Raw genomic sequence first — 15,890 nt, 5'->3', positions numbered from 1 at the left:
ACATTATAGGTAGAAGCATCTACATAACATAATCACTTGAGTTAAAGGATCCCATGGGAACTTTTTAAACTTGTTGCACACCATGTTAGAATTACACATGCAGGGTCACATTGATGCTATGTTACTACTCACTCCAGAGAATTTCAACTCTTCTATTTAGTGTGTAAGGTCAAATACTGTTTCTGGATTTGTCGTTAAATTTAGAAGAAACTATCCTTAAGATGTAGTTAAATACATTATCAGAAATTACAATTTCACTTTACAGTACATACTGTCACTCAAAAAAGGTTTAGAATATGTAATTTAGAAAAACAATAATATCCATATATACTAACATAATAGCAGTCAAAATGTTTAATTGTACAATACCATTAAAAAAATTATGGTAACAGCTCAGATGATTATTCAGCCCATCGTTCCACATACTATTAATTAGCCCAACCCAAATCAATCACACTGCCTACTCAGTTCCTGTAGCCTTGTATCTTGTGTGTCAAATAATTATTCTTCTTTTTCTGGAAAATTTGTCCAGTGCTTTTGGCAAAATATTCATGCACTACACAAAAATATATTGTGTAAAGAGATGTCTCCCAATATCTCTCCTCATTCCTACTCTCAGTTTTAGAGTCTACCTTCCTTATTAATGATTTCCCAAACAGACAAATTTGTCTTTCCACTTCACTAATTAAAACAAATATTATCTTAGCCATCTTCACTCCAATGCAGTCCCCGTGTCTCAAGTCTCTCCTTACAATTGAAGCCAGTCAATGTGATAGAAAAAAAGCAACCTTTCTTTGTGGATACAGTTTATTAACTAACCTTAAAGCAGCTGCTAGGCACCAGTATCACCTGTTCCTTCATTAACATGCATGCCGTACAAGTACCAGGCAATGACCATCTCCAAGAAGAGAGAATCTAACCTTCACTCCTTGACATTCAATAGCATCACCATCACAGAATCCGCTATTGTCCACATCCTGTGGGCTACTATTCACCAGAAACTGAGCAAGTCTAGTCATATAATATTGTGACAACAAGAATTGGTCAGAGGCTATGAATCTTGCATTGAGTAACTCCACCTCCTGATTTCCCAAAGCCTGTCCACTATCTACAAGGCAAAAGTCAGGAGTGTGATGGAATACTCTCTAATTAGTGCCCATGATTGAATTAAAAACTATGCAGTCAATTAGTTAATTGATCAATCACAATTATTTAATAAGTTAATAGATTCCCAACTTCTCTTTTAATAGAACTTGTGAAAGCATACATATGATCCTTGAACACACATTCTCCTGTGTCTGCGTGGGTTTCCTCCGGGTGCTCCGGTTTCCTCCCACAGTCCAAAAATGTGCAGGTTAGGTGAATTGGCCATGCTAAATTGCCCATAGTGTTAGGTGAAGGGGTAAATGTAGGGGAATGGGTCTGGGTGGGTTGCGTTTCGGTGGGTTGGTGTGGACTTGTTGGGCCGAAGGGCCTGTTTCCACCCTGTAAGTAATCTAATCTAATCAACAGTGATAACTTAGGTCAAATGTACATTGTCCTAAACAGAATGGTTATCCACAAAGTTTAGTGGGCAAGCTTTTCTCAGATTACCCCTTGTATGGGATTTCCATTTGAATATTGAAGAAATACATACTTGTATTAGTGAGTTTTGAGAAGATTTGTAGCTCAGGTTGGTGTTTTGGATGTAGGTTTGCTCACTGAGCTGGAAAGTTCATTTCCAGATGTTTCGTTACCCTACTAGGTAATATCTTCAGTGGGCCTCAGGCGAAGCAATTCTGAAACTTTCTGCTTTCTATTTATTAGAAATAGAAGAGAAAGCAATGCTGAAAATTCTTTCTTTCTATTTACTAGAAATAGAAATAAATAGAAAGCAGGAATTTTCAGCATTGCTTCACCTTAGACCCACTGAAGATGTTACCAAATAGGGTAACAAAACGTCTGGAAATGAACCTTCCAGGTCAGTGAGCAAACCTGCATCCAAACATGCTTGTATCTATAGCTTTAACTTGTGCCAGTGTTTCAGAAGAGTGTGTTGCTGGAAAAGCACAGCAGGTCAGGCAGCATCTGAGGAGCAGGAGAATCAATGCTTCGGGCATAAGCCCTTCATCCAGCAACACACTCTCGACCCGAATCTCCAGCATCTCCAGTCCTCACTATCTCCCAATGTTTCAGCAGCTGAGATGTATTCTCTCCACTCCCAAATGAATGGAAAACATTTATTCTGTACCATTTGTACCATTCTGTGGGCGGCACGGTGGCACAGTGGTTAGCACTGCTGCCTCACAGCACCAGAGACCTGGGTTCAGTTCCCGCCTCAGGCGACTGTCTGTGTGGAGCTTGCACATTCTCCCGTGTCTGCGTGGGTTTCCTCCGGGTGCTCCGGTTTCCTCCCACAGTCCAAAAATGTGCAGGTTAGGTGAATTGGCCATGCTAAATTGCCCATAGTGTTAGGTGAAGGGGTAAATGAAGGGGAATGGGTCTGGATGGGTTGCGTTTCGGTGGGTTGGTGTGGACTTGTTGGGCCGAAGGGCCTGTTTCCATACTGTAAGTAATCTAATCTAATCAACAGTGTGTTAAACACTGATGCACTCCAATAGCTGTGCAGAATATTGGCACACGCAGCACAGTTAAACACTATATATTTTTTGGGTAATCTTGGGCTGGAAACGTGAGGGTACATTTTTCTGAATGCAATTTCTTTGGTAATTATTCATTCCCAAGTCTCCTTCAATAGTAGCATGTTTTATCATAGTATTCACTTCCAATAATTCAGAATACTGAAAGGCCCAGACAGTGTGCATGTTGGGAAGATGTTTCCATTAGCAGAAGAGACTAGGACCCAAAGGCACAGCCTTAGAGTAAAGGGAAGACCCTTCAGAATGGAGATGAGAAGAAACGTCCTTCAGCCAAAGAGTGGTGAATCTTTGGAATTCATTGCCACAGAAGGCTATGGAGGCTAGGTCATTCAGTATATTTCAGACAGAGATAGATAGATTCTTGACTGTTAAGGGGCTCAAAGGTCACAAGGAGAAGGCAGGAGAATGAGGTTGAGAAACTTATCAGCCATAATTGAATGATGAAGCTGACTCAATGGGCCAAATGGCCTAGTTCTGCTCCAATGTCTTATGCTTGTATGGTCTTATACCTAGCATTGGGTCTAGGGTAAGTGCACAATCAATTTAACTGTCCAATCAAACTTAATTGTTCTGTTTCTTCCCTGAATGCCAAGTGATGTGAGGACCTTGGGATGTCATTAACACTCACTCCTGACTTATTCTACTACTGTCTATGCCTATGTAACATAAAAGGCCCTTGAAGCCTGATTTCGAATCTTAACTTCCTTTTTTATTTTATTTATTACACATTGTTTAAATTCAGTAGGTATTTCTCAGATGAACAAACCAGAACAAAACGTAATGCTTGGAAATGAACATGCACTAACACTGAAACTTTATTTTCAAGTATATAAAACAGGTCTCATTCACCAGTTTTACTAGATTTTCCCTCTGATTCCCACAGAAAATCATTGATGTGAATTATAAAGATGCCTTCCAGTTTATGACGCTAGTGGAACATTACCGTATCTGCTTTAAGATAAATGCAACCTACCTTCAGCAAAAAGGACTCAACTGAATGCTATATTCTCGCTGTATCATTCAACCCAAATACACATTTGTTTCATTTCTATCGCTTTCTTTATAAATGTCTCCTTCTTTCAGCACATTAAAAATATTTCTCTTTGAAATTTTTCACCCTGTAAAAATGCACTTTTCATATTGATGGACTCACATTCCTAGGAGTATCATGTTAAAAGAACTAAGAAGATATTCAAGATCACTTTTCCTGTCATTGGCACATCCCCACAAACATCTTGACCACCAAGTTTCTCTTCAGAACCCAGAGCCACTGGTCTGTTTTAGATTTATATGTCCCACCAGGAAACTGAGGCATACTCTTCTTGGAATAACTGTTCATATTTCTAAATTTACCAAAGCTCAATCACGCCTTGTATGCATTTAACAGATCATCTTTTGTATGAAGTTTGTCCATAAACGGTAGCCGATTTTCTGAACTTTCCTTAGGGTCCAACTCTTGGGCCAGCCGCTCAGAAAGCTCCTGCCTCGAGTAAGAAGTGACAGTACTAAAACCGTGGGTTGTTTTTACTTGGTAAACATGTAACATGCATCTATATGACTACTTCATTTTTTCCATTGATGCAGTTCAGTTTCTCAAAACACAGGTGGCAAATCATCTTCAGACACTTCACACTTCATCTGAAAAGTAACTGTGACTACACCTGACCACATATTTTTCCCATACCACCGACCTAACCATTCACTGGCCAACCCATCATCCAGTCATTCACTCACCCATAACCTCGTTCATCAATTTACTCATTCATTCACTGAACCTACACTTAAAAGCTAGACCTTTAACCTGCCAGAATACAGTAGCTAGCACTGTAAAAGGAAGTATGTCCTATCTGACCCCAACACCACTGCTCTCTGATAGAGTTCTCCATGAGATACTGTATTTTGTACTTGTTCTTCTCACAGTATTGGAAAATCTCAGATGAAACAGACAGCAGCATTGATTCATATCTTTGCATCATTTTACTGATCTACATGATGTACTCCCTTCGGTTTAAAATGTTTAATCTATAATACTCTCCAAAAATTTAAAAGCACTACACTAATTGGTGCCCAAACCAATGTTATCTTAGCAATCCCTCTAGTGGATGTTGTAATAAAGTGAGATTGTTCTCTTACAGTGGATTCAGGATTATTGCCTGCTAAATATGCACCATTGTGAGACAAACAATTTTCAATTTATTCCCAGAGAACTGGAACTGTTACTTTATAATATATATTATTTATTTGCAGTGAAGAAAAATTATTGGCACAGGGAGATGACTAGCATTAAAGATGCGAATTAACTTTCTATGAAATAGAATAGTTTGTTGTGGATGACAGAACAATGCAATGAATGTTATGTATATGTAATATTGGTGCTATTATTTTGACCTCAAGTGAAAAGATATTTCTCTGGTATTGTTACAGTAATGCCTATGTGCAATGTTCTGAAACAGTAAAATCCTTGAAGTATTTTAAGCATATCAATTACAAGTCCATGCAAATATATGAAATAAAGTTTGGTGAGATCTATTTCCTTTACTAACAAGTCCTAAGAATTTGTGTGCTAGAGTAACTATTAGAATAATAAGAAAACCAGATTATCATAGCTACCTTTAATACCTTTCTCTGATTTCACTGCTGCTGCAGGTTTGACTGTAAAAGAAAGAAGAATGAAAAAAATACTGTAATCATTGCAAACAGCAATAACATTTTTCTTCTGCCTTGCATATGAGGTATCTATGAAACATTTCTTAGAACCTTGATAACCAGGTGCAAATTCTCTTCAGGCAGACATATTAAAAATACTCATTGTTAAGATTGTTAGTTTTTCCTGGTAAGTAAATTGAACATCTCACTATCACACAATACAATTTGCTGGAAAATATTACAAGATACAAATTCTGAAATTCAGTTCAAACAATTCAGAAAACTAATTCAAAGATGCAACATTAAGATACAGCATGTTTATGACAAAGAAAAACCAATCCTTTGTTCAGGAAAACGTGTTATTCTAAGGGTTCCTCTATTAAGTTCGAAGCCTGGATTTTTATTTAAACAAACAATTGCCTCCACTGAAATTGGATTTTAAGTCCTTGGTGTCTGGAACCCAGAGCGCAGATATCACATCAGCAAAAAACAAGTCTGTTCTCAGAGTATTTCTTTTAAATTGCTATGATACCACTTTGGAGAGTGGAGACAACTCTCAGAAATGTGGGGGTCAGAGATTCTTTGGGTGAAGGAGGTTGTCAGGGATCATTTTGTAGGGCGTCAGCTGCTCTTTGAGGATGTTAACTGTAGAGAAGGTTATGCATAAAAATGTACATAAACCCTTTGAAATATTTGTATTCAACCTGTTTGGATATGTTGCAACACATCTAGACACTTTTAGCTGTTCTTGACAGCTTTTGTCAAGATGGATAGTTCCAAAGTAGTCACTGTACAGAGAAAGGAGGCATTCCTGCATCTGGAAGAGTATACGTTTTTAGCAGTGATATCATCTTGAGGCACTGTCAACATGCCTCGTTTATCAAGCTTCAGCTCTATCTCTGTTCTGAGGAAGAGACATACTGAAATGTTAACTGTTTTTATTTCCACAGATTCTACTAGATCTGCTAAGTTACTGCAGCATTCTTTCTGCTTGTTTCTAACTCAGTTAGAAGTTGGAATACATCGCAGATAAAAAATTCAAAAGTAACAGGAACTTTAAATGCCATATCACCCACTCTGGATGAAGCTTGCAGTTGAAAAGGGATCATCTCCAGAAGAACAATCAGCTTGGCTACAAACAAAATACTTCATGATCCACACTGGAACATGGAATATTTATTACAAATGCACTTTAACTTTTCCTCAATTTCACTTTCCCAATCCTGCAACTGTCTGTTTATATGCGCGCTCAAGTGCGGGTGTGTTGCTGTGTATGTTCTTTGTGTGTTTATGTGTGTGTTTTTCATGGTATTCAGGATGGGTTTTGGCAGTAATTATATTTATACTTTTAACTTAGTGAGTCATTTTTAAATTAAAAGAAACTCTGTACTAGCTTTCTAGCGCTTTATATCTAGCTTCATACATTGGCAAATATATACTAAATTTTAAAAAAGCATAACCGTTTAAACACTTTAAGTTTTGCTATAGCAGCCTCAGGAGTGAAAGGACAAGAATTTATTCACCCTTATCTGGAATAATTTGTGGAAGAGCTAGACATCAAATCTTCAATGCTTAATAACACTGTTGACTCATTTGCCATGGATCTATGCTAACACTACATTGCTTAACGTAATCAAGGATGGTAAACCAGTAGTCCTGCTATATTTGTATGAACTGTCTGTGCTAGAGGGATGGAGCAGTACCCCATTTACCTAATGCAATGATTGTGGCCATGTGCAAAAACAACAGTGACCACAACAATTGTAACAATTATCAACAAATCCCCCTGCCAAGCAGTTTAGATTAAGATATTTGTCCATGTTGCCCTCATCAAACTATTGATCTTGGTTGAATGTATCTATCCTAAATCCTGATTTCAGAGCTGGCAGATGCACAACTGACATGATCTTATCAGTCGAGCAGTAATGGGAGAAATGCTATCAACTAACCAAGGCATTCAACCACAGCGGTAAAGACAGTCTATTTAAGCTGAATACCTTCCAAAACTGCTCTGCGTGATCTACTGTTTCCATGACAACATGGTGGGTAAAGTCAGCCATGACAGGGAAGTATCAGATCTTCAGAACCCTTTGAAATATGCAGTGGGGCAAAACAGAATTGTGTTCTGACACCAGTATACTCTTCTCGTTGCTGCTGTCATTCGCTTTCATTCATCGACAGATGATGTCTACTTGCATACCAGAACTGACAGAAAACTTTACAGGGTTGTTTGCCTGAGATCAAAAACTGAAAGGTGCACCATGTCCTCATCAGACAACTGCTGTAATCTAGGAAATGGACAGCCTCTACAATGTCAATAAAATTTTTGGTTTGACCATTGGCATCAGGAAATTAAAGGCATGGCTTAAGATCTTGCTGTCATGCAATGTATCAGTACTGATTATCTGACACTAGAGGTTGTTGATAGTTTCACTATGTAGGCTCTACAATCTCAAGCATTCTGTCACTTGATGCTGTAATCAACATGATTTGTAAAAGCTGTAGCCAATAGGTGCAAGTTGAGCAGAAAGTGTTGTAAAAATACCAATACACGAGACTACCATATCTGTGTCCTCTATAGTCCTCTACAGTGACAAGACCAGAGCAACGTTTGCTATGCAGCATAGAGAGCTGAACAGATCTCACCTTTGCTGTTTCAGATGTATCCTCAACATTTCTCGACAAGACAAGGTCACAATCTCAGGGATTCTTGTGTATACTAATTACATTAGCCTGCAAGCATTGCTAAGCCAAATGACTTCTGAGCTACTTCTGCCATGTTTATTAGATGGATAGTGGCTGTACATTCAAAGAACTTCACTACAATGAACTGGCCACTTGGTCAAAATCTGCTATGTGTTCAAACCTTCACTATAAGGACACCTGCAAGCAAGAAGATGGCAGGCTTTAACACTAACAACTGGGAGACAGTCACCAATGACCATGATCTCTGGACATGGGCTGATTAGAGGGGCATTAGAACATGGAATCAGAAAAAGGAAAGTTCAACAGGTGGAGAAGAGAACCCAATGGGAAAAAAAACAGACTGGCAAGTTCTGCACCATTTCCGATCACTGATTTACACTCCAGCCATTAGTCAGAGATTTCCATTGAGAGTGAATAGTTAAATAGGCAATTTAGTATATGATTAAGTTGAAAAATAAGCACTGTATAAATCAGCAGGGATTAATGATAGGTCAGAACAAACCTTAGAGAACCAACAAAGAATGACTCAAAGTTAACAAAAAAGCAGGAAGTGGAGTGTGCAAGAAAGCTACAAAATATAGAAGCTGGTAGTAAGAGCTTTTACGAAGATCTGAATAGAAGATGAGTAACTAAAGGTGGTAGTTAACATCTACAGTGTGTTTTCCTTTATCAGTTCATCAACGTGAGAAATGGCCCAGTTCAAGTCCCACCTGCTCCAGAACAGGTTGATTAGGAAAAAAACCAAAAGAAACAGCAGAGGCTTTGAACAGATGTTTTGTGTTTGTCTTCATGGTGGAAATCTTCCAGAGGTAAATGAAGTTATAGGGAGTTGGGTGCAGCACCCACTGGCCAATACATACCTTAGCCCCATCTTTAAATCTGCTTCAGAGGATGTGCAGCCTTTATAGAAAATCCACAGGGTGAAAAGAGGTTATTTGGCTCATCATTTCTATTCTAGCCAAAAATTAGCTATCCTGGCTAATCCAAGTGTCCAAATCCCAGTTTGTGGTCAGTAACTTATAGCATTTGCACATCCAAACATCTTGATGTCACCAAGTGGTAGCTTATGCATTAGAAACAGGAGGATGCTAAGGATGAATCCTTGTGGGATGCCAGAAGTAACAGTGTTGGAATGAGAAAGAAATCCCTGTAGGTCGTTCTCTTGTTATAATTAGATAGATAAGAATAGAAACAGAAGAATGCAGATTCATTCAATTGAATGATGGCCAGGAAATATTGGAGAATGATAGTGGGAAATGTGGCAGATATTGCAACTTGCTTGAGAAGGACGAAAATGAATAATTGGCTTTTGTCAGGACTTCAAAGCAGTGTTGTGTTAGGAGGAGACTATAGTGATGATTACTGTACCAGAATTACTGGTAACCGTGACATCAACTAATCTGTGACTCAATCAGTAAGCGCACTAAGTAACTGTAGTGATGAGCAAATTGGTTTCTCACTCAGAATGGAAAACAAATAAGAGAAGTCACCATCTTTACGTTGTCATTGTTGAAATGAAATAAAACTGGGTAGTTTAGCATTCTCGACTCTGAAATCAGAAACCAAAGCCATTATGGTGTTTTATGCTCAGAAGCAATTCTGTCAACCAATCCTGGACTCAAAATGTTGGCGTTAATTAGTTAAGTATTCTTGTCAAAATCACTGCTGCATTTCCTACACAGATGACAATTATTGATTTTAAAAGTGATGAAAGATAATTTTACCAAATACCCACGGCTATTTCTTCAATACACAGTGGTATTTAATCATTGACTCTGCAACTTTCTGGTTATCTGAGGGATCTACACTCCAACAATGTTATGTATTTTGAGGTCAATATCATTATCAACAAGTCAGGGGCAAGAAGGCTTTTTGTGGTGAAACGGTTAAAAATTATGTCCCAATACATGTGTGAATCTAACCGGAATGGAGGTGTTGCTTAGTCCCGTGTGAATCTTATTACACACCTCCCCGTGTGAATCTTCTTATCTGTATGTAACCAGAATGGAATGTGTTTTTTAGCCTTGCTCTGCTGTTCACATGAATGTTTATATCTGGAAAAGAGTATATCAGCTGGAAAAGTCTCCAGTTCGGTGAGTCTGCTCCGGGGTTACGTTTAACCGCCGAGCGTGGGTTGTTGGCAACCGCTCTACGAGAACTGACAGCTCCCAGTTCCGGTAACATGTAGAGTGAGTATAAGCCAGACCCGGGAGTCTGCTCCGGGGTTACGTTTAACCGCCGAGCGTGGGTTGTTGGCAACCGCTCTACGAGAACTGACGGCTCCCAGTTCCGGTAACATGTAGAGTGAGTATAAGCCAGACCCGTTGTAAGTATGAGACCTGGTTGTGGCGACGCTGCGGGGAATAAAATGCTCATATTCTAGCAGACTCGCCTCTTGGTCGTTTGTTCTGTGTCAGACTACTCTCCTACGAACCTGACCTTGAGAATTTTTTAAAACATTTGGCGCTGCGAGCAGGGTCAATCGCAATTGAGGAGAGATTTTGATACAGAACAATGTTTTGGAAAAAGACTAAGAAACCAGAAGAACAAACTGTGGAGGTCCCGACCGTCCCGGGATGGCATGGATGTGGGCATGTACGTGGCAGTTTGTTTGAGAAATGGTGGGGGGCGACCGGAGGAACCCCAGGGTCGCTGCTGTCCACCCTTGAGAGGATCCCAGTCCTGCCGAAGAACCCCTTGCCTGGGGTACAGCGGAGGATGTGGGCATGTCCAAAAAGCTGAAGCGGAGTTAACAGAATTGAATGGGATTGAACTGAACTGAACTGAGTGGAACTGAAGTGAATCAAATTGAACGGAACAAAATGGAACTGAGCTAAATTGAATTGAAATGGACGGAACTGAATTGAACACAATTGAATTGAACTGAACAGACCTGAACTGAGCTGAATTGAACTACACTGAATTGACTGAACTGAAATTAACTGAAACGAATTGAACTGAATTAAGCATAATGTAACACATGTATTGGGCCAAGCAGTGGAATGTGGTGTAAAATTATGTCCCAATACATGTGTGAATCATAATGTAACACATGTATTGGGCCAAGCAGTGGAATGTGGTGAAACGGTTAAAAATTATGTCCCAATACATGTGTGAATCTAACCGGAATGGAGGTGTTGCTTAGTCCAGTGTGAATCTTATTACACACCTCCCCGTGTGAATCTTCTTATCTGTATGTAACCAGAATGGAATGTGTTTTTTAGCCTTGCTCTGCTGTTCACATGAATGTTTATATCTGGAAAAGAGTATATCAGCTGGAAAAGTCTCCAGTTCGGTGAGTCTGCTCCGGGGTTACGTTTAACCGCCGAGCGTGGGTTGTTGGCAACCGCTCTACGAGAACTGACGGCTCCCAGTTCCGGTAACATGTAGAGTGAGTATAAGCCAGACCCGTTGTAAGTATGAGACCTGGTTGTGGCGACGCTGCGGGGAATAAAATGCTCATATTCTAGCAGACTCGCCTCTTGGTCGTTTGTTCTGTGTCAGACTACTCTCCTACGAACCTGACCTTGAGAATTTTTTAAAACACTTTTGTACAACCCTCTACTTGAAATCATCATCCTACTCCTGCTGGTCGTCAAATTCAATCATTGATGAGTGGCACATAGTTGATCACTCAGTGCTAGATTGAGGAGGTACTTGGTATCAGAAAGAAAGGAAGGATAGCAGCAAAAGTCATCTCACCTCCTCCACCCCAGCCAATCCTTTCATTCTACTTCCCATGATCCCCATGTGTTGACTCCTTTCCTGGTCTCACCCAGCCTGGCCCTTGCTGATCATGGTGAGTACCTTCCTAGCTGCAACGGATAGCTGCAAGTCTCCAGACATTGTTTTTCCTGACCATATGAAGTCCCACTCTGCAAAACTAATGCTTGATCAGAGAACATTATTACTTCTTGTTCAACATTAATAGAAGTTGACAATAACCAGAAGGAGAGGCTTCGCCAGATGAGAAGTTAATACAATAGCAGAGATATAGATTAGATGCATCTTTAAGAGAAAAGCCTGAGGCAACTCTTTTTCATTCTTTATACTCTTATTACACCACAAAAAAACTCAATAAGATGGAGATGGTGAGATAAAAAGGAAAAGCCTGACAGATTTCTGCCTCTGAACAACATTCTCAAAGTTGTGTGAGCAATGGCCACAGTACATAACCAACAGGGAGGGGGCATTATAAGACCATAAGACATAGGAGCGGAAGTAAGTCCACTCCGCCATTCAATCATGGCTGATGGGCATTTCAACTCGACTTACCCGCATTCTCCCCGTAGCCCTTAATTCCTTGTGACATCAAGAATTTATCAATTTCTGCCTTGAAGACATTTAGCGTCCCAGTCTCCACTGCACTCTGTGGCAATGAATTCCACAGGCCCACCACTCTCTGGCTGAAGAAATGTCTCCGCATTTCTGTTCTGAATTTACCCCCTCTAATTCTAAGGCTGTGTCCACGGGTCCTAGTCTCCTCACCTAACGGAAACAATTTCCTAGCATCCACCCTCTCCAATCCATGTATTATCTTGTAAGTTTCTATTAGATCTCCCCTTAATCTTCTAAACTCCAATGAATACAATCCCAAGATCCTCAGCCGTTCCTCATATGATAGACCTACCATTCCAGGGATCATCCATGTGAATCTCCGCTGGACACGGTCCAGTGCCAGTATGTCCTTCCTGAGGTGTGGGGACCAAAACTGGACACAGTACTCCAAATGGGGCCTAACCAGAGCTTTATAAAGTCTCAGTAGCACAACAGTGCTTTTATATTCCAATCCTCTTGAGATAATTGACAACATTGCATTCGCTTTCTTAATCACGGACTCAACCTGCATGTTTACCTTTAGAGAATACTCAACTAGCACTCCCAGATCCCTCTGTACTTTGGCTTTACAAATTTTCTCACCGTTTAGAAAGTAATCCATGCTTCTATTCTTTTTTCCAAAGTGCAAGACCTCGCATTTGCTCATATTGAATTCCATCAGCCATTTCCTGGACCACTCCTCCAAATTGTCTAGATCCTTCTGCAGCCTCCCCATTTCCTCAGTACTACCTGCCTGACAATCTAACTTTGTATCATCGGCAAACTTCGCTAGAATGCCCCCAGTCCCTTTATCCAGATCATTAATATATAATGTGAACAGCTGCGGCCCCAACACTAAACCCTGCAAGACACCACTTGTCACCGGCTGCCATTCCGAAAAAGAACCTTTTATCCCAACTCTCTGCCTTCTGTCAGACAGCCAATCCTCAATCCATACCAGTAGCTCACCTTGAACACCATGGGCCCTCACCTTGCTCAGCAGCCTCCCATGTGGCACCTTATCAAAGGCCTTTTGGAAGTCTAAGTAGACCACATCCACTGGGTTTCCCCGGTCTAACCTACTTGTCACCTCTTCAAAGAACTCCAACAGGTTTGTCAGGCACGACCTCCCCTTACTAAATCCATGTTGACTTGTTTTAATCTGACCCTGCTCTTCCAAGAATTTAGAAACCTCATCCTTAATGATGGACTCTAGAAATTTACAAACAACCGAGGTTAGGCTAATTAGCCTAATTGGCATTGAGGAAGACAACACTGGGCTCACCAACTGGGTTGAGGCAGCTTCCCAGTGGCAGGTAGGATGGCCATTAGAAGCTCCATGCCCCAGCTTAAGGGATCCTCTCAACATCTTTAAATGGAAAGAGCTTGCAGGAGTGGCCTCTTTACCATCTGCCGCCAGAAAGATCTTGCAAGCAGATGGGACCACACACCATAGCATCCATATTTGTCTGGGATGGAAGAATATTTTCAAAGCCACAAACTCTAACGCTCAATCCACCTGCTACGATATTTCAGGCTGATTGATATTTACATTATTTTTATTATCATCAGGTTATTGTAAAGGATTTATTTCCCTTCCCTCATTACCCTGTAAAAAATGGTGGGTCTCCGTCTCGTACTACAACTGAATGATTTGCTGGCCCATTTCAGAAGGAGTTGAGTGTCAACATATGTGACTGTAATTACAAGTAACAACTGGCTAACTACATAATACGTTCATAAGAAGTCATGATTGAACCAATTGTGTTTTTTTTAAAGACACTCAGTCCAAAACTTCCTGGTCACTTTCACTGAAATCAGTTTGTCTACACACAACTTTCTTCCACAGTGGCAGTGGGCGCTGAATCAATCATTAATCTTAAATCTGAGTTAATGAATTTTTGATAAACACAGGTAAACACAGGGAAATGGGGGCCAAAGGCAGGTATATGGAGTTAGACAACAGATAAGCTTGATATCACTGAATGGCAGAACAGGCCGAAAAGGCTGAATGGTCTCTACCTGTTCCCATTGATCTATGCTCCTCTTCTTTGTAACAGGTGACCAAATTCCAGGCATTTTATGCAACTACTCTATTAAACATATAGTGTGGTGCTGGAAAAACACAGCTAATCAGGCAGCATGCAGGAAGCAGCAGAGTCGACATTTCAAGCATAATCTCTTAATTCCTGATGCAAATCTAAGTTCTATTAACAGCAAATTGTATGAAGAGATTAGTAGAAACAATAGAGTGGAGACTAGTTTCAAACTTGATTGTCTTTTCCTTCCAACACATAATTAATCCTCACCTACAATGTGTAAATGATTACTCACTTTGCTTATTTTCTTTCACAATAATAAGCAAATTAAATGCCATAAATGCATCTTTTATATTTATTAGATTTTACCCTTGCAAATTATTTATACCTTTCAGCAAATGGTGCAGTTTAACAGAAATTACCAATATTGTATTTCTTCCAATTATTATGACCAGTAGGTGGCATAATCGTATTTTAATTCCCACCAGAAACCAAGAAATTTTTAGAATGTGCAGAATTTACCTGATGCATCTTTGGCTGTTTTTTGTTTTGTAGTTGCAGCCGCCGCTGGTTCTATAGAAGGAAAGTATATATTTTTTAAAAAGCAGGACATTTTGAAATAATCACGGCTATTCTCCATTGTCTTACTAAATCAATAACAAGAGGCCATGCTTTCAAAGTGAGAGATGGAAAGTTTAAGGGGGATACATGCGGTAAGTACTTCCCACAGAGGGTGGTGGGCATTTGGAACACATTGCCAGCAGAGGTGGTAGAGGCAGGTACAGTAGATTCATTTAAGATGCGTCTGGACAGATGCCTGAGTAGGTGGGGAGCAAAGGGATGCAGATGCTTAGGAATTGACCGACAGGTTTAGACAGTACATTTGGATTGGTTCAGGCTTGGAGGGCCGAAGGGCCTGTTCCTCGGCTGTAAATTTTCTTTGTTCTCAAAACCCATAGGTTCGGCAGTAATGCTCCATCCACTTTATTTAGCAATACAAAGTATTCTATTTATTCTATTGACTGTATAATCACATACTTACTTGAAAACCTTTTGGCAGTACTCTTGTGTCATTACATAACTCACGTAGATACCTCAGAGTATTGGGGTGACTAAGACACACTTAATGCTCAGTGTTCTCAAGAAGACATGCTATGGATTCCAAACACTGTCAGTATTCATAGTCAGTGCACAAATTATGTTGAAAGCTCATTGAAGACTTTTCATTTATTCAAATAAAGGGAAAATTACACAATGCAGCTGCAGTACCATAGCAGTGCTTCAAAGATTCATCAATTGTTTGATCTGATCCGTTAAGAGAAGCATGCCAGGAATACATTATATCATTACCAGTGAGTTTTATTCAGTTACTGGGAAAGAATGATTTTAAATGGTCTGGGAGGTTGAGGCAATTGCTCAATACACACAGCCAACCGCCTTCTGGCAAATACATCCAGTCACCATTCACAGAATTACAGAAAATCCATCAAAAATAGATCAGAAAAGAAACAGAAAGGTATTCCGTGTTCTCATCTACGATCTA

The 15,890-nt window shown here is 39.9% G+C and overlaps 1 protein-coding gene across 50 annotated transcripts in view; it reads right to left on the bottom strand.

Annotated features, from left to right (window-relative positions):
* Positions 1 to 15,890, bottom strand: part of trdn (triadin) — a 462,709-nt gene that overhangs the window by 200,596 nt on the left and 246,223 nt on the right. For all 50 annotated transcript variants that reach the window (XM_087980725.1, XM_087980732.1, XM_087980853.1 and 47 more), the window contains 2 exons: positions 14,870 to 14,920; positions 5,250 to 5,291 (listed from right to left, as the gene is read on the bottom strand). In XM_087980725.1, the coding sequence (XP_087836851.1) occupies positions 5,250 to 5,291; positions 14,870 to 14,920 (93 nt within the window). The remainder of the gene's footprint in view (positions 1 to 5,249; positions 5,292 to 14,869; positions 14,921 to 15,890) is intronic.

The sequence above is a fragment of the Chiloscyllium plagiosum genome, unplaced genomic scaffold (genome assembly GCF_037043375.1).
Source record: "Chiloscyllium plagiosum isolate Xiang-an unplaced genomic scaffold, Cpla_swu_hap1 HiC_scaffold_3, whole genome shotgun sequence".
Classification (NCBI taxonomy): domain Eukaryota; kingdom Metazoa; phylum Chordata; class Chondrichthyes; order Orectolobiformes; family Hemiscylliidae; genus Chiloscyllium; species Chiloscyllium plagiosum.
The sequence above is the reverse complement of the archived record's forward strand: the minus strand, read 5'-3'. Positions and strand labels throughout refer to the sequence as shown.